This window comes from Vicugna pacos, chromosome 19, assembly GCF_048564905.1.
Source record: "Vicugna pacos chromosome 19, VicPac4, whole genome shotgun sequence".
Lineage (NCBI taxonomy): Eukaryota > Metazoa > Chordata > Mammalia > Artiodactyla > Camelidae > Vicugna > Vicugna pacos.
Genome location: NC_133005.1, coordinates 32,643,860 through 32,663,571, shown reverse-complemented (window position 1 = coordinate 32,663,571; position 19,712 = coordinate 32,643,860). Strand labels below are relative to the sequence as shown.

The following is a 19,712-nucleotide window of genomic DNA, read 5'->3' as shown; positions in this document are numbered from 1 at the left end:
AGTGAGAGATTTCGACAGAAAACAGGGGGTTGAGATTCTAGAACCATGAGTAAACAAAGAGACCTTTAGAATGGGATGGAGCTACAGGAGCCTGGAAGACACCAAGGTTAAGCAGATTGAGGAGATGAACCCAACAGACTCCTTGGCATTCATGAAGTCAATATGAATTATTTGTAAGCCATCTTCAAACATGATGACATGAAATCACTTGCTATTTCATTGAGGAAGGAACTCAAATTATGTGCACTGCAGAGCTGGGAGTAGGAGGTATTGAAGTTGAGTCCCTTAGCCACTGAGTGAGCCAAGCCCACCAACAATGCATTTCAACAGGGTCTGTTGTTCTCTCTTGGTCCTTACATGTCCCCCTACTACTCCCAAGAAGTGAGAAAAGATTGCTTTTTGTGAGAAATGGCCTCCAAAATAAATCCAACTGCTTATGTTGGTAATGGAAGCAAAGAGGAAGTGAAGAAAAAGTGAAGGCATCCAAGAAAGTGATGATGTAGTGCTGGTAGCACACATACCAAAAAGGAATATCAAATTCTAGTGCAGCTCAAACCCACCATGTGAATGAATTCAATATAGTACACTCAGTATGGAAATCAGAAAGTGACTCATGAAACTTTCAGCAAGTGCTTCCGTCATGGACAAAAATGCTTACCAAATGAAAGCTCAAGTTTATTCATTCACTTGAGCCTTCATCTGATTCAGTCAATATAACTGATGTCCTGCTGTGGCCCAAGCACTAGTCTTGGCCCTGAGGACGTCACAGTGAGCAGAATAAAGTCCCTGCTTTCATGAAGCTTATTGTCTAGCGGAGGAAGACATTAATAAATACATTCTACATCAGGTGGGGACAAACTGAAGAAAAGGTAAGCAGGCAGAGGTTTAAAGCATGAAGGGAGCTGATATTTTAGGTAGAGTGATCAAGAAAGCTTCTCCAAGAAACTGTCAATTCAGCAGAAACCTGAAAGAGATGAGGGAGAGAGCCGCACGGAGACATGGGGGAATGTGCAGGAATGTGCATGGGTGTTTCAGGCAAAGAGAACAGCAAGTGCAAAGGCCCTGGGGTGGGAATACACTTGGAAGAATAGCGTGGAGGCCAGGAGGCTGGAACAAGGCGAGCAAAGGGAAGAGCAGCAGGAGATGAGCTCAGAGAGGGAGCAGGCAGAGCTGTAAGGCCACGTAGGCTACTTTAAGGACCGCAGCGCTGACTCCGAGTCAAAGGGAAACCACTCGAGGGTTGTGGGCAGAGACTGGTGTGATTTGATTCCAGTTTCTAACAGGACCCTTCGCTGCTGTGCAGAGTAACCTGCAGGGAGAGAAGTTCGGGGGAAGGAGACCAGTGAGGAGGCTACTGCAATAACCCAAGGCATTAGCTTAGGGCTCAGACCGTCGTGGTAAAGTGGAAATGGTGAGGACTGGTCAGATTTGGGAAGTAGTTTAAAAAACATAGCCATATGTCCGGGGTTTGGGGGGGAACTTCCCATCCATCTCTAGAAGGTATCAAGGATCTACTTGGAGCAACAATCTTTTATGTGTGTTGAACCATTTACATTGCTTTAAATATTGCTTTAAATTATGCTTTATATGCTTAAATATATTGCTGATGATAAATAGTGGCTTATGTCCAACTTTAGCACCTTTCTCATCTTGATAAGAAGGACCAGCTTAGGGTGCTGCATCCGGGACCACTCACCCTGGGTCACTGATCACGGGCAACCCCTGTGTTCGGAGGGGAGGTTCAGGTCCAGACAGCCAACCACCTACTCACTGTCAGGTATCCAAATGGCACTAAGTACACTCAGGGTATGCAGGTGTCTGGCTTAGTCATAAGGCCAATGTTTAAGGCAAAAATTTGTTTTCAAAACTACCACTGAAGATGCTTTAGGCCACCAATCCAGCCGACAGAACATGGCTTCAGCCCTATTCAGTGAGGCTCTGGCACCATGGAGTTTGACCACAGAAAGGGGCAATGGAGAGTCCCATGCAGCCATATGGGCACGGAAACGTCTCTGCCTTCAACTCCCAGGCCGGGAAGGGGAGGATGGGTAGGGAAGCCACCAGGCTTCCTGCTTACCGGCAAGGTCTGCTCCACTATTTTGCTATGAAGCCTCTAAACCTTGATATATGTTAATGGCTTTGTTTGTTGTTATGAGGATTAAATGAGATATGGAGTCCATTTTCAAAATTAGGGAAGGGCTGGACTCAAACAGGCTTGAGTAAACGTGCCACCTCGGCCCTGTACTCACTGTGTGGCTTGGAAAAATTGCTTAGCCCCTCTGTGCCTCAGAGGTAGGAATAATGGTACCTGCCTCATTGTGAAAAGCCAGGTGAAAGGATATGAGATCATAGATGTCCAAGTACCCAGTGCTACACTTGGCAATTAGAAAACCCTGAGTAGGGGGTGGGAGTAGAGCTCAGTGGTCGAGAATGTGCTTAGCATGCTTCAGGTTCTGGGTTCAATCCCCAATACCTCCATTTAAAAAGAAAGAAAGCCCTGAGCTATGTTTGGTCCTGATAGTGGCTTTGTGAATGTTCCACTGCAAGTCCCAGAGATGGGAAGTGACTTTTGAGGGGCCCCTTGAGTCTCTGAGTTTTGGGAATCAGTGGACTCAAGCCTCCCCAGACTGGACCACACTGGGCTCATGCATCTGGTCTGGCTCTCCTTTTCCCAGATGGAGAATCAAGCCCCAAAGAAAGAAGAGAGCCGATTAGCCAAGGCCACATGGTCACTAAGTGTCAAAGTCACAGCTATTCCTCAGAGTCTGGTGCTCCCTTCCCTGCCCAAAACTAGCTCCCACGTTCACAGCCTTTACAATTGGACAGAGATGCCCCCAGGTGCCGCCATGAGCTACCCCAAGATGCTCTTTGGAGCTCATGCAAAACATTTTGTTTTGTGTCACGCCTGTGGTGACAGCTGAGTGAAACTGAATGTTCACAGTCATTCTGCTCAGAAACCTTGCACGCGTTCCATGTATCGGGGTTTCAGAATGAATCAGGTTTCCAAACTCTCCTCTCTCCAGCTAATTGCATGTCTGTATATGGTAACCTTTAGAAAATGAGTCTACTAATTAGTCATCTTGGCCTAGTTAAAGGCAACAGTATGTTCTCCAACTCCACTTTGTTTTCAACAAGAGAGTGATGCCAACGGTAATTTTCACCATGATGAAAACATGCTTCTCAGCTGGGCCCAGCCGTCGACGGAGACAGCTCCGGTCCCTGCACCTGGCCGGTGCTTTCCCAAGGCTCACTCTTTAACCAGGCTGTGCCCCCCAGATGCCATCCCTTCACACTCACTCACATCTGTTGACACCAACTGTGTACTGGGCACTGTACGAGGTGTTTTGGAACCATCATTACACTTAATCATCTTTGCAAGACAAACCTTACTGCCCCATTTTGGAGATGCAAAATTTGAGAGCCTGAGGGTCCCTGCCTACTGCCCAAAGCCCAGGTCCAGCCCCTCTCTTCCTTCCTCCCTGCACCCCAGCCATGTTGCCTTTTTGCAGTTGCTCAAAGGCAGTGAGCTCATTTTCACCTCAGGGTTTTTGCATGTGCAGAGTCCTCCCCTTGAAACACTCTTCCTCCTGACCCTTTGCGTAGGTAACTCCCCCTCGCCCTTCAGATCTCAATCCAAGCACAGTTTCCTAAAGGAAGAACCCCCTCACACCCTCCCACATGTCCCCATAGCTCCTCACTCACCACACCTGCCTTCCTCTCCTTTCAAAGCAGCTAATTTGCAATTTCATGTTTACGGGATCATTTGCTATTATCTGACTCTTACAAAAGCATGACTCCAGGAAGGTAGGGATGGGGTGTCTTGTCCATCACTCTGTCCCCACACTTAAGAAGGACATGTAATAAGAGTTTTGTTACTGTATTGGATGGATGATGCCTGGATGGGCAGATGGATGGATGATGGATGACAGAAATGCTAAAACAAACAAAAAACCAACACTTTCCATCCATCCAGGTAAGAGATAGGGCCAAAATGCAAGCCAAGGCGTCTGACTTGTCAAACTTGCTCTGCGTGATAATCTGCTCCCGTCACCACTGCCACCCTCCACATAGAACCCCAGACTCTGAACCTGGGAGCCTATGCCCGCTTCCATAGAGCAGTAGCCCTCAAAACTCACTGGGTGGTAACCTTACTGTCCAACCCGCCCCACCCCCGACCCCTACACACACACACACACACACACACACACACACACACACACACACACACACACACACCCCTCCCCCGTCCCACAAGCCTGGGGCTTCAGATGTGTTGATTCCCATGGATCCAGAAGGGCTCCCAAATCTACACTGTTGACAAGCAGCCAGATAATTTGTAAGGGCGTGTGTCCCAGACCTCCATTCAATAACCCCTAGACTAGGGTGAATCCTGGGGAGACCGTAAGGCGTCCAGCCCTCCACCCCCACTGCCACCCACTGGAGAAGCTCTGAGGGCATCAGAAGCTGGGGCCGTGCTGCCCTCTGGTGGTCATGGCAGCGCTGCAGCTGCGGGCCTTTCCGAAGGACAGTGGCCTCTGTCGGCTGGGCACCTTCATTCCTTCCCCGACTCTCCAGTGACCTTTCCAGGACTTCCTTCTCTTCATAACTGAAACATGGTGTTTCCCAAACTTTGGCTCTTTGGGTAACACCACCATTTTGCCCATTTCCTACACTACCTGAACTCCATTTTTTTTCTCTAAATGTTTGTAAAATAATTCATTTTAAAAGAGAAACTTGAATTCCCACAGTAGATGGGAAAAAAACAGTTTCACTTACCATAAATAGAAGTCGGGGGAGAGATATGGAGGATTTGGGGAGGGGGGAACAAGGATAACCAAAAATTTTTTTAAATAGAAAGATTACCATTTTACAAACAAACATAAGTAATGGCTTGCCCATGCAGTGAAACTGTGAATAACAGCACATAAATTATTATCATAAAAGTCAGGATGGGGGTTTTCTCTGGGTGAAGGAAGGAGGCTGTAATTGGGATAAGAAGGTGGGGGTTCCTGCAAACCCAATTCTCCTTAATCTGGGAAGTAGTTACAATCATGTGTTAACCTGGACATATGAGCTTTAATGCATTTTTTTTTGGTATTTTCATCTCACGATAAAAAGTGTGATGGAAATAAAAAATAAGCAGTGAAATACAAGTAATTTTCAAATACACACCTAAAAATAAGGGAGATGACACTGAGCAGAAGCAGTGAGGTGGGAGCTCCCTGGCTCTAGGATGCTGGGAAGAGCCCTTGGCTTCCTGGTAAGACAGCTTGGACAGGGCCAGGAGCCCCACCTGGAAAAGTGCCCCAGAAACAGGCTGACCAACAAGGGTCACTTCCAGGAAGAAGCACCCCCACCACACCCCAACCCCTCATCCTTCCAGCCCACCCTCCTGGGAGCCCCATGATTAAAGCTCAAAGCTTGGAGTGCATCTGTAGGGCCCCTGGCTGCTGCAGGAGGTTCATGGGGCCAGTGTAGTGAAAACGACATGAACCCACTCTCGGGGGACAGGTAGCACCCCCGTCACCAGGCAGGTGGGGAAAATCGGGCTGCTCTGTTATGGGCAGCAAGAGACACTCGGGTTATTTACTGCCACCATCCGTTCTGATTGGTAGAGTCCTGTGGCCACACCAGTTGTCAAATATGTTTATGACCAGCCCTGCTAAAGTTCATTAAAGCACGTATGTAACTATTAACATAAAAACTGCCCATCTAGGGAAATATACACAAAATGTTATGGTAACTCACAGAGAAAAAAATGTGACAATGAGTGTGTATATGTCCATGAATGACTGAAAAATTGTGCCGAACACTGGAATTTGACACAACATTGTAAAATGATTATAAATCAATAAAAAAGGTTAAAAAAAAACTGCCCATCAAAACACCACTGAACATCACTCACATACCTCCAATCAGACATGTACGGAGTTTCAGAAGGCAGGAGGCATTACGTGGCCCCCTCCCAGGGTGGCTCTAAGGATCGGAACATCACAGCCAGGCAATCACCAGCGTGGAACCCCGTACAAAGGAACATGGGAGCTGGGAGGTTTCCCGTACAGATGAGCATGTTGAGGCCCAAAGGGGGAAGAGAACTCCCTGGGGATCTTGAGAGCGCTCTGCTGTTTGCACGGTTCTGATCTAATCCTCATGGCACCCCTGCCAAAGAGCAGCTGGGGAAACTGAGGCTGGCCCCAGGACCCACCAGTCTTTCCCTCCCCTGGATTTTTGTGGGTTTCCTGTTTTGTTTTGTTCATTTTCGTCCTCTTTTCTGAGAGCCTTTCTGCCAAGGAACCCGGCTGCTGACTCACTGCCTGTTGGTCCCCCCTTGTCCCGCCTAGTAAAGCCTGCTCCCACCTTTATTAGATGTGTGTGTCCATGCGGACTGAGGAAATCTGGAGGGATAGACACCAACATGTGGTTTTCTTCTTTCTACATTTTTGCGCTTTCTGATGCCTTTTTATAAGGTTTGAAAATGAGCGAACACAGTTGTGCATTAAGGAAATACAGCAGCGCAGTTTGGGACGAGCTCTGATACGAGAATCCAAGGAGGTCAGGCAGGGTGTCCTCTGCCCCTCAGTTGCTAAGTGACCCTAGGCAAGTCCTTCCCTGTCTGGGCCTATTTCCCCAGCTAGTCAGTCAGAAGGGTGTGCTAGCTCTTCTCCATCCCCAACCCCACTCCACCCCACCCATTTTCTTGCCCTGCTCTGTGCCCCAGAAGTTGGCCTCTGTGGCCTGGACCACCCATACACACTTGCTGGCTGGCTCCCGGGTCCCAGAAGCTGGAAGGAGAGAGAAATGGCAATATTTCTTCCCTGCCACCTTCCTTTTTGGATCTTTGGATCTTTGGCTCTCTGGTCTAGACAAGAAGCCAGAGGGGAGGTAGGGAACTAGTTAGGAGACCTTAGACCAGACCAGAGACAGCAGTCACTAGGGTTAGTGCAGTGGTGATGGGATGAAGAAAATCGTATAGATTCAAAAGTTGCTCTGAAGTTAAGAGTGGCAGGACTTGGAGATGGATCAGACATGGGGGCGGGAGTCAGGGCCCCTGTTCTGCAGGAGTGAATGGAAGTGGACAGGTGGTGGCATCGCTGGCTGTCACAGGACCAGGCAGAGCAGGAAGGTTGTTTTCAGACGGTTTGGAGTAGGCTGGGTGTGAGGATCCCGTGAAACGTCCAAAGGGAGGTGCTAATTAACAAGGTGGATTCGTGGATTTGCACTCAGCAGGCAGTTTAGATCTTGAGATGCTTATTGGTGCATTGTCTGCATACAGACAGTAAAAGTGAGAAGAGAAAATGGAGCCCAGAGGATTCCCGCATCTGATGGCCTTGTGGCAGAGGGTAGGATTGAAGAATCCAAACAACACAGGGTAGAGACAGTACAAAGAGAATAGAAACTAACAACCAGAATGCATAACAGCCAGAATGCAAAAATGCAGGGCTGACTGCACATAATGAGGCATGAAACTCACTGCCAATTATCAGAAATAAATATTAAAGCTGAAAATACACACTATGTTAAATAATTTATTATAACTAACCATGTTCATAATCATCTGCCTGTACAAATCCCAAATTATTTCCCCCAAAAATGAGATATACAAGAGGAAGGAAAAGCATGTGATGGGAAATCAAGATTTTTGTGTTTAAAATAACCTCTGGTTTAGTAAAATAACAAGATGTATGAGTTCTAACCAACCAAAGAAAACTAATTCCAGAAAGCATGGCTCATTAAAAACAAAATGACAGAAAATGACAGAAGTAAACCAAACATGACAGGTGACACAATAAATGTACACATATTAAATTCATAAAAGACTTAGATTGGGTCCCAAACCCAAATTTTTTTTAAACAAGGCATTCTCTTTTTATTTTTTGTTTTTTTGGGGGGAAGGTAACTAGATTTTAAAATTTATTTTTGGTGGAGGTACTGGGGATTGAACCCAGGACCTCATGCGTGTTAAGCACACGCTCTACCACTGAGCTGTATCCTCCCCATTGCAAATCCAAATTGTTAGTGAGGTTTTCCTGATATTTGATGGTGGTTTGCTGGAGGACCCAGGAATACCAAATCCTGCACTGCCAACCGCCCCTCCTTGTAAAGTTCCCGGGGGACAGACTCTCCAAAAACAAAAGAAAATAGAAAACAAGTTTCCACATTATTATGATTAAGCTTGAGCCCTAACCAGAGGCTCCATGGAAAGCTAGATCCAGATCTGATAGTCAGCTGTCCTAGGGGACCCCTCAGACAAGTCACCAGCTCATGGGTTGCCACACAGAACAAGTGAAAATACAAGATGCCCATTTACATTTAAATTTCAGATGAACACCAAATAGTGCTGAATTTTTTTAAATCAAAACAATATTTACTTAGCTTTGAAAAATGTAAATAACACAATAAATGACAAAATACATAAAAATCCCCAAAACTGGCATGTTATAGGATTGATCATCTCTAGGCACAAGTAGCATTTATTAATGAATATAAACAATTAATTTTATTATTTTTATCTGCTCCTTCCCCAGCTTTAACTACTTGTTTTAGGAAGCTTGAGCTCCTAAGAAAATTCCACAGCTATCCCTGCGCCTATAATGTGGCTGAGGTTAAGATCCCATTCCCATAGGGAAATAAATTTCTATACTTGGGGATTCTGAACTAGACCTCCATGAACTCTAAAAGGAAAAAAAAAATAGGTGCTTTCATTAGGATCTTTCTAACATGGGAAAAATGCGGCCATCGTGTATTGAGACATGATTCAATTGGGGTACATAAGTATATTTTCAGCATAAGTATGTCCCATGCAATATTCGGGACATACTTGCACTAAAAAAGTATCATTGTTTATTTGACATTCAGATTTACCTGGATGTCCTGTATTGTACGTAGCAACGCAGCAAACCACAGCAAGTGTATGAGAAAATGAGATCCAAGAAAGAGCGAGACAGCACCCACCCAGCCACGCGAGGGGGGTACGCAGAAGATCAGGTGACCTTCCCATGAGTAAAAGTGGACTCACTCACCTGCAGTCTGGCCGATGAGGTCAGCAGCTCCTCCTGGGAAGATGTCAGAGTGAACCAAGGGCAGCAAGCTTTCCTTCCTCGTCCTCGAATGCATTTAACTGCCTCTTGCTGGATGTCTGCTGAAATGGTCAAAGGACAAACACAGGAAATTCTCTACGAGCGTGTAAACCAGGGAGAAACTCTGCCCACATGCTCGCAACCTTGCAGTGAAATGTAACACCAGGAAGTTCCAGGTGAGCGAAGGATTGACTGTTGGTGTGCTGGATGGAGCTCCCACTGACTCACAAGAGCTGAAATTTGGGAGCTGGTGTTTAAACCATCGGTAGCTTGACATTGGCCATGGCAGGGGTGTTTGCACCATGGAAATCAGCAGATGCTACAAATCAGAAAAAAATTTTTGAGAGCTGGTTGTTAAATACTGGTTGGACTGACAGCACAATACATCACCAAACAAGAATTAAATCTCTGTAAGTTGAAGTGGTTGTTACACCACCCATATCCATGGGGCCTTTCAGTATTCCCGAAAATCTCCACCTCCAGGCTCTGTATCTCTGTGTGGGGGGTCTTGTTCACAGACCTGCCCATGCTTGTCAGGGTGGAAGTGCTGAGGAATTTACAAACCCTCCCACAACAGCCCTCAACAAATGACTCTCTTAGAAGTTGGCGTATACATTCCCCAGCTCCCTCATCCCTTGGCTGGGGTAATTCTGAGTTGTATGTTTTGTACCATTTCCCATAGTTTCCCCCAAAGGCCTTCAGATGCCCACAAGGTAGCTGGCTTGATCATTCACACCTTAACCTTCGTAAGTCTTTACTCATTCCCATAAATGTTTTCCTAAGTATGATTTTTGCTTTTTTTGTTGTTGTTGTTATGGAAAATATGCTCAGTGGAAATTTTAGAAAGTGTAGAAAATACACCATCCTGATTTTTGTCTCATTCTTTTTTAGTATCTGTATGTGAGTGGATATACAAATGTATCTCATTTCCTCATCCTTACCTGCACTTTCTGAATAAACTATTTGCACCTGAATCCTTGTCTCAGGCTCTGCTTCTGGGAGAACCCAAGTGAAGACAGAGTCATATTCCTGGTAGGATGCCATGAAACTGGGGAGCTCCAAGCAGCAGGGGGCAAGGAAGCAAATCCACAGGGCAGCCACAGGGGACTAACATTCAGTGTTGAAGTTACCCCTGGGGGAGAGCAGGAAGGCTGGCTCATGGCAACTCAGGCCATGGCCCTACTTCACACCCCTGGCACTGATGTTGGAATGAGGTCTGAGTTGTTCTTGTGGCCAGGTGTGGAAAGGGCTCTGGCTAACTTCAGGGTGCTAAAGCAAACAGAGAGAACTTTGGGCACAGCAGTGAATTCATTGCCATGTACATTCATTCCTCGGATGGGTCCCTCAGACAATGGGGCCTCCAAGATAACAAATCAAAAGGACAGTAAATCTCACCTGAATTGACATTGACACAGCATCCTGCAGATCCCACATGGACACTCCCCTCTTTTTGTAAAAGTGAGGAGAGAAGCAGCTCAGGACCTGTGGATGGGCTCAGAGGTCCAAAGGGAGAGGTCCTACCTGAGGAATGAGTGCAGGCAGACCTCGGAGATATGGCAGGATTGGCTCCAGACCACCACAATAAAACAAATATCACAATAACCCATGTCACATGAATCTTCTGGTTTCCCGTGGATATAAAAGTTAGGTTTACACTAGACTGTAGTCTGTTAAGTGTGCACTAGTCACACAATTACATCTAAAACAACAATGTACATATTTACAACAGCAAGGACATGGAAACAACCTAAATGTCCATTGACAGATGACTGGATAAAGAAATTGTGGCATATTTATATAATGGAATATTACTCAGCCATAAAAAAGAATAATATGGCATTTGTGGCAACATGGATGGACCTGGAGATCATCATACTAAGTGAAGTAAGCCAGAAAGAGGAAGAAAAATACCATATGATATCACTTATATGTGGAATCTAAAAAAAAAAAGACACAAATGAACTTATTTACAAAACAGAAACAGACTCACAGATGTAGAAAACAAACTTATGATTACTAGTGGGGGAAGGGGGTGGGAAGGGATAAATTGGGAGTTTGAGATTTGCAGGTAATAATACTATATATAGAATAGATAAACAAGTTTGTACTGTACAGCACAAGGAACTATATTCAATAGCTTATAGTAACCTATAATGAAAAGGAATATATATATGTATATGTATGACTGAAATATTATGCAGTACACCAGAAATGGACACAACATTGTAAATTGACTACACTTCACTAAAAAGAAAAAGAAAACAGCAATGTACACACTTCAATTTTAAAATACTTTATGGCTAAAAATCATTAACCATCATCTCAGCCTTCAGAGAGTTGTAATCTTTCTGCAATAGTAACATCAAAGACCACTGATCACACAGACCACCATAACCAATACAACAACAATGAAAAGTTTGACATATTGCAAGAATTACCAAAATGTGACCGAGAGACATGAAGCAGGCAAATGCTGTTGGAAAAGTGGCACCAACAGACTCACTGGATGCAGGGTTGCCACCAACCTTTAATCTGATTTAAAAAAAAAAAAGGCAAGAAAGCAAAGTGCCACAAAAATGAGGAATGCCTGTACCATGACCCTTCATAAATAGTTGTTCCTCAAGAAATAAGAGAAAACCTTAAAACAGAATTTTCTGAACTATGTTCCATGGAGCACTAGCTGCCGCAGGCGGTATGAGGTGTTGGGAGAAGAGGCCGCACCCAGGAGACACTGAGTGGCACCAGGGCACACGGTGGGTCGACCTCAGGACCTCCTGGGTCCCTGCTGATGGCCCCGGTACCCCCCAAGCTCCTTGCAGGACTTGTGTTCCAAGGTATGCCAGCTTGGAAAAAGTAAGTTCCGTGTCATAGATAAATACAAACAGAAAAGACATTACACTCAAGCATCAGTAAGGAAATGACAGAAACAGAAGCCATTCTAGGGCACAATGAAGACCTCCGAGGTACGAACAAGTAGTCTTTCTCGGGACACATTATCTGACCACAAAGCAATAAAAATAGAAATTAAAAACAAAAGGATAAACAGGAAAAAAAATTAAACCACTTGGAAATTTATTCCTAAATAACTCAAATTGTAGAAGGGACCAAAATGGCAATTACAGGCCATTCAAAACATAATGACAACTAGAACTCCACGTCGCAAATCTCAGAGGGTGTGTTATTCAACGCGGAAACTGCAAGTCAACACAGCATCCAACTCAAGAAGCTGGAAAATAAGCAACAAGGTAAACCTAGGGAGATGATTCAAAGTAGAGGTAAAAATTAATGAGACATAAAACATACAAATCGTAGAACTGATGAATTTAAGATGCAGCTACTTGTAAATAGCGGTAAGATACCTAGACTTGTGGAAGCCCATTAAAAGGGAGGGAGCAGGAAGCAAGTGAGAGAGAGAAAGAGAAAAGAAGGAAGGAGGGAGGGAGGGAGGGAGTGAAGGAGGACGGATGGACAAGGACTGCCCATGGAGGACAGCGTGGAGAAGCAGGGACCAGAGCTTCTCAGATGGCTCCTTAGGCTGTCCACACCTGCCTGCTGGACATGCAATGAGATGCAAGGAGCCAGAGATGGAGGGGCTCCCCCACCTCAGTGCCACGTCCACATGGCATGAGTTTGGCATGCTGAGGATATCCTTACACCCTGGAGGGTGTTCTGGGACCAGAGTTCACACTAACTGATAAAGGCCATGAGGAGGCAGCTCAGCTCAGCTCAGCATGAGAAACCTAACATGGGAACGTTCTGGGGAGGTAGGGAGCTCCCGGTCACTGTATGACTGTCCTCCAGGGATGCTTGGGAAGGGGTGCCGGCACTGGGAGAGAAGCTGGCCTGAAGGGCATCAGAGCCTGAAGAATTCAGATTCACAGTGACTCTGGATCCTCCATCCCACCCCTTAATAACAGCTGACTCGCTGGCCAGGACACACAGCGTTCATTTTCGGGAAACACTGTTCCTGCACACTCTGCGACCTCTTCCCCACGCCTGCATCTCCAGCTGTTGGCAGCTTCTCTCAAGACGATCAGTGTGGGAAGAGAAGGAGCAGAAAGCAGATCTGAACTCGCCTGCATTACTGGTCTCAGACGTGCACAGGCCTGAGATGTGCTGCCCAGACAGGTGTGTCTGCATCCCTCTCTCCCTTCCTGTTGCCATGGTGAGCGACCTGCGAGATCCCAGCCTCGAAGTAAATGCTGGGAGAAGACTGCAGGCTGGAGGACCATTCAAGATATCCATTAGAATCATTAACGAGCCCAGCCTCCTCTCTCTCCATAATGGACTGCATGTGGGCCTGCCTCACTAATGGGTGCTTGACCACAAAGAAACCTAAAACAGCTAATGCCCTGTTCCTTATTATGTGGATTTTAATGACGGAAGATGTGCTTTCATTATCGTCTCCGTTTGCAGACTGACAGCTGTGTGAACCACTGGAGCCTGGGCCACCACTGGTTGAGCATGAACGAGGCTACAGGACTGGGAACAAAAAAACACTGTCAGCATCATTCACAAACACCATGCTGGACTCTGAGGACATGTGAGAGCAGGGGCTGGGCCAACTGTTAACTCCCAGTAGGGCCAGTGTCATAATTCCTTCAATACTGGGTGGCAGGCTTGGAGAAAATGAGCCCTTGTCACATGAAGGGTGTAGGAGTTACCGTTTACAAAGGACTCCTTTGCAGCAGAGTACATGAGGAGCTGTCCTGGTGCACAGGACATGCAGTGGATGGCACAGTGAGCGTGGCTCTATGGGCCTCTCATTCCTCACAGCGGGCAGCTTGGTTGGAGGCACTAGGACTCCCACCAGTGCAGAGTGAGAGTCTGCCGGAACCCGAGAAGCCCCCAGTGAGCACTGGCCAAGCATTTATCCCCCACAACGAGTCAGGACTTTGGGTTTTCTCCCGTGGGAAGGACGCAGAGAGAAAAAGAATAAAGAAACCAAAGAGCAGGTTGGGAAGCACAAAATAAGATGGTAGATTTAAGCCCAAATATATCAGAAGTTACATTAAACATGTAAGTATAAAGACAGGTAAATGACAACAGACATGCCACCAACAGCTTTGAACGGCAGGCAGCTTTCCTGAAGCCCTGTCCCTTGAAAGTGATGGACAACAAGCAGCCTTTTCCTGATGACTCACGCTGCCCACTGTGACCATCTGTGACTGGCCGGCAACATCACATCCTGTGGCTTTGAGTCACGGGCGGGCTGGCATATATCTTGTTTACCTCCCTGAGGCGCTGCAGTGGATTTTGGCCCTTGCACCTGCTTTGTGTAGTCTTCCGTCTCATGTGCCATTTGATAACTATCTGTTCTCTGTGCGCTGCTCCTAACAGCACCTTGTCCTTCTTCCGATTCACCATTCATAGTCCCAGAGAACAGACAGCATGAGTTAAGAGCTTCACCCGTAAGTTCCAAGGGCCGGAGCTGGTGCAGAGGATTGTTCCATCCTTCTTACCAAAGGGTTTTTCCATGAAGGGCACTTCATTCTGACCCACGGCAGTGAGCTATTCTGCTTCAAGAACTATTTCCCATGGAGCCAGAAGCCTTAGAAATTTGCCCTTACAGCCCTCACCACCGAATCCCACTCAGCAGATTTCAGTACCACCTGGCATCATGCAGGAGAAAGAACCCCAAGAAAGCCAAAAAGATGACCAGCTGTAAATACAACGCCTGCCATGTGGTCCCCATCAAAAAGCTGGAGGAGCACGAGGCTGCCTGTGTCAACAGAAGCACAGTGGAGGAAGAGGACATCTTGAGCCCTCTGAAGGTCAGCCTTCCAAGTTCAAAGCAGGACGGAAACACCCCTCCGGTGTCCCCCAGGCTCCCCAACCCCAATGTCTGGAATGTCGATAGCACGAATTGCCATCCCATGTTCGTCCTTAAGACTTTTGTCCCCCAGAAGCTTGTCTGTGATAGCGACACAGGGGAGTCAGAGAGAGAGGACCACACGCCATCCCTGACCATCTCCCAGAAGATCATCAGACCAGGAGAGTAAACTACCAGGAGCATAAAGGAGATGCAGTCTCCTTAAAAGCACAAAAGGAGACGCAACTCACCAGAATAAAAGGCATACAAACTAAACTACACTGAGATGCTTTTTTTCCTCCACCTGACAGATAGGCTTAAGGCCACTTTGCTGGCAAAAGTGGGACAAAAAAGGGCACTTTCATAACATTGGTGAGAATAAGTTGGTAAACCTCCCTGGAGGGCAATTTGACAATAGCTATAAAAATTATCAATATAAGGGAGTAATTCCACTCCTAATATATTCCATTAATATATTCACACATGTGGACAATGAGGTAAGTAGAAGAGTATTCACTGCAACATTATTTGTAGCAGCAAAAGTCAGAAATGATCTAAATGTCCATTAGGAGTATTTGGTTAAAGGAATTATGATGCAGCCATGTGATGAAACAGTATGCTGCTGTGAAAAGAATGAGGAAGCTCTTTCTGTACTGACGTGGAAAGGCTAAGCCATGTTGTGTAACTCAGAGACCAGTTTAACTTTTTTCTAAAGGGCCAAAGAGTAAATATTTTAGGCTTTTCAAGCCGTACTGTCTCTGTCACAACTATTCAGCTCTGCCTTGGTAACATGACAGCAGCCACAAGGCACTATGTAGACAATGAACATATGTTCCCACAAAACTATTTACAGAAACTGGTGATGGGCTGGATTTGGCCTGTGGGCTGTAGTTTGCCAAGCCCTGGTTTAACTGATCAAAGCCAGGTCCATGCCACTGTTTTTGTTGATTTGTAGCAGAGGACGTGTGGAGGGATGTGCTTGAACTTGCACAGAATTTCTCTTCAAGGATACACTAGTACAGGGGTCCATCCACAAACCTAAAATGTTTGCCATCTGATCCCTTATAGAAAATGTTGCTCTCTTCTCTAATATCAGCTGCACCAGGGAAGACGGCTGGGTGACTTCAGGCCAGGGAAGAGAAACTTTTTACCTATAATAACTTTCATCTGTGAACACACATGAATGAATTATCTGGTCAAAAAATTAAAATACACACTTTTTAAAACAGCAAAAAACAAATCTTTTGAAAATTTTTCAGGAGGAAATTTTAACTAAGTTTTTTTTTTAGGTAATCAAACTTTGCCACTCTTGATCCCTTCAACTGTTTCTACAAAGCATTACATAAAGATTTCTTCCTAGAAACAGACTCATAGACATAGAATACAAACTTGTGGTTGCCAGCGGGGAGGGGAGTGGGAAGGGACAGACTGGGAGTTCGAAATTTGTAGATACTGACAGGTATATATAGAATAGATAAACAAGTTTATACTGCGTAGCACAGGAAAATATATACAAGATCTTGTGTTAGCTCGTGGTGAAAAAGAACGTGACAATGAATATATGTATGTTCATGTATGACTGAAAAATTGTGCTGTACACTGGAAATCGACACAACATTGTAAACTGACTATAACTCAATAAAATAAAATTCAAAAAAAAGAATATATAAGAATATCAAACTCACTACAGTCAAAAACAAAAGATTTCTTCTTGGTAAAAAGCAGCTCTGTGGTTAATAAAATGCATGGACTGGAGACTTGTCACATAGGAAGCAGGTGAAATAAGAAAGTGATGTGTGTGGCACATGTCTGCCAACTACAGGCCAACAGGACCAAGAAAAAAAAGTAATTTGGTTTGGGGTGTGAATGAAATAAATTGGTCATGAGTTAGTCATTGTTGAAGCTAAGTTAAGGATAAATTTTACTATTCTCTCCACTTTTATATAAGTTTGTTTATTTTACGATTCTCTACTTTTATATAAATTTGAAATTTTACATAATAAGAAGTTGAAAATGTATTTTAATATATTTTATAATATATTTTAATATATTCCATATAAATATATATTTATATCACACAATATTATATAGTATATCTAAATTAGATAATTTAGATATATATTTTTAATAAAAATAGCTTCAAATATATACTTAATGTAATTTGAAATCTTCCATAATAAAAAGTTTAAAAATACACTTTAATATATTTTATTATATATTTTAATGTAAATATATATTAGATCATAAAATATTATATATTTATATAAATTATATACTATATTTTTTAAAAATAATTTTTAAATGTATTTTATATAAATTTGAAATCTTCCATAATAAAAATTTCTTAATTTTATTTTAATATATTTTATAACATATTATAAATATATATTATATTATATATTATGGATAAATATATGTTATATTTTAATAAAAATAGTTATAAATATATAAATATATATTTATATGTAATATATATTTAAAATATATATATCATGGAAGATTTGAAATTTATATAAAAGTACAGAGCTAGTAAACAAACAAAAAATACATATATAGCAAGTGCAATGTAGTATATACTGTGTTGGATTCTGGAACAGAAGATATTAGTGGAAGAACCGGTGAAATACAATAAAGCCTGTAATTTAGTCAGTAGTACCATACTGATGGGAATTTCTTAGTTTTGCTAAGTGCACCATAGTCTTGTAAGATGTTAACATTAGGGAAAGTTGGGGGTGGAGGGTACAGGGGAAATCTTTGTACCATTTTTGCAAGTTCTCTGTAAATCTGAAATGATTTCAGAATACAAAATCTAAACACAGGATAGACTCAAGGATGGCCTCTCAGCCACCTCCTGCTGACCTCGGGCAGCTGCCTGACCTCTCTGCAACTGTTTCCTCACCCACAGAGGAGGGGTGAGAAGCTCACAGGATGGTGTGGGGGATCATGGATTCAAAACATGTAGGATTATCAGGACACTGTCTAGCATAAAGGAAGCCTTCAGTTAATATTAACCACTACTAGTAGTAATGGTGGTGGTAGTCGGCAAAAAGAAAATGTAATGTGTAAGGGAAACAATGATGAGCAAGTAACTGTATAAAATAAATAAACAAATTTAATCAACTGAGAAAATCATCATCAATGTTGCATTTAAAGTGATAAAGCTTAAAAAATAAAATGATAAAGCTTCTAGATAAAAAACAGGCTAGGGGAGGAAGGGCATTGTTCAGAAAGGTAGAAACACTGAATAACAGATATACATAAAAATTTTCTAGTGCTCGCTTCATCAGCACATGTACTAAAATTGAGACCATACAGAGAAGATTAGCATGGTCCCTGTGCAAGGATGATACGTATATTTGTGAAGCATCCCATATTTTTTTATGAAGTATTTTTAAATAGCTCCTAAATAAGATAAATATTTTTGTATGTTACAAACCAGCTAAGAAGAGAAAAGAGACCAAGAGATTACAGAAAACTTTGTAAAATCAATAAAGAAAAGGAAAAGAATAGTAAAGACAAAACACAAAGTTTAATGGTAGAAATAAAACCAAATATACTAATAATTATATAAATGTAAAGGGATTTAACTCACCTATTAAAAAATTCTATTTATATTTCTAAATCAAATACATGTCCATTCTGACCAACACTACCAACATCTTTAAGCCAGAGATCACAGAAAATACATGCATGACATGTGTGCCATCACCACCAAGTCTCATGCACATAACAGACATAACCAATCAATCACAGCACTCTTTCTTGAGCCTGGACAATACCTTCAGAATCCTTCTCAATGCAAGGCTCCAGGCTGCCATTACACAGAGAAGTCATCTCTGTCTTGACAAAGCACCCCCCCACCCCCTGGCAGTTTCCCCACTTGGCCCACTCTCTCCCTCATTTCCCAACTCAAGGTGTTCTAGGAAGATAGGGAAATACAGGGGCTTAAGAAAAAGTTCTGCCTGGATATCTGTGGGGAAAGACCAGTAAGAGAGGAAAGCCAGTTCTAGATTCCTGGGCTTGATCTCAGCCAGCTCGCCCCTCTCCTCTTCATTCCTTGCTTCTGCTGGGCCTTTCTCCAGGAAAACATACGTAGCAAGCCAGACTCTAGCAGGGACCATCATAAAAACACTTGTTAGTGGTAACAGTGACCACAGCAAGCTACTGCTGGGCTGGGTGCCAGTGCCTGAATCACAGAGGAGAGCCTGCAAATGGGCAGAGGAAAGGCAGCCCCACCAGCCCTGGGTAGCAGGCAAGCTTTCCAACTTCATGCGGAGAATTCCTGGCAAAGAGGGCACCTGGCAGAAGAGCTGTGTGCTTGGGCAGAGGGGGCTCTGGCACAGCAGAGGAAGGAGGTAAGGAAGTGGGGCTACCCTGGGGCCAGGCGCCTTGCAGGTATTAAGTGCCGGCCACAACCCTTAGGAGCAAGTATTTGCATTTCCAATGTACAGATATGAAAAGGAAGTCTCAGAGAAGCTGAATAACTTGCCTTGATTCACAGCACTAGTAAGTGGCAAATGGCCTAAGGAAATTGAACCCATCCCCAGCAATTCCACTCCTAGATTTGTATAAACCAGAAATATGTACATGAGTTTACCAGAACAGTTGTTCACAACAGCACTATTTGTAATGCCAATCCAGAAACACTCCACATGCCCTTGAGAACGGGTACAGCATGGAAAAACCCCACAATGAAACACTATATAGTCATGAAAATGAACCAGCTATAACCACCCTCAACAAGAGTAAATCTCACATAAAGTGAAATTCAGTTTACACAATGGTTTTTTTAAAAAGGCAAAACAAATTGATGGTTGGGCACA

At 43.9% G+C, this 19,712-nt stretch overlaps 1 protein-coding gene and 1 non-coding gene across 2 annotated transcripts; both read left to right on the top strand.

The window, feature by feature from the left end:
- Positions 1-14,337: 14,337 nt before the first annotated feature.
- GTSF1L (gametocyte specific factor 1 like) lies at positions 14,338-15,165 on the top strand. Its single transcript, XM_072943591.1, has one exon. It carries the CDS (start codon positions 14,615-14,617, stop codon positions 15,077-15,079), a length of 465 nt encoding a protein of 154 aa, XP_072799692.1. The 5' UTR covers positions 14,338-14,614; the 3' UTR covers positions 15,080-15,165.
- Positions 15,166-18,160: 2,995 nt separating this feature from the next.
- LOC116284380 (U6 spliceosomal RNA) lies at positions 18,161-18,267 on the top strand. Its single transcript, XR_004194142.1, has one exon. It is a non-coding gene; the product is annotated as a U6 spliceosomal RNA (small nuclear RNA).
- The last annotated feature ends 1,445 nt before the right edge of the window (positions 18,268-19,712 follow it).

Coding starts and splice junctions, on each gene's coding strand:
- GTSF1L (XM_072943591.1), top strand. CDS start 14,615: ATGGAGCCAGAAGCCTTAGAAATTTGCCCTTACAGCCCTCACCACCGA.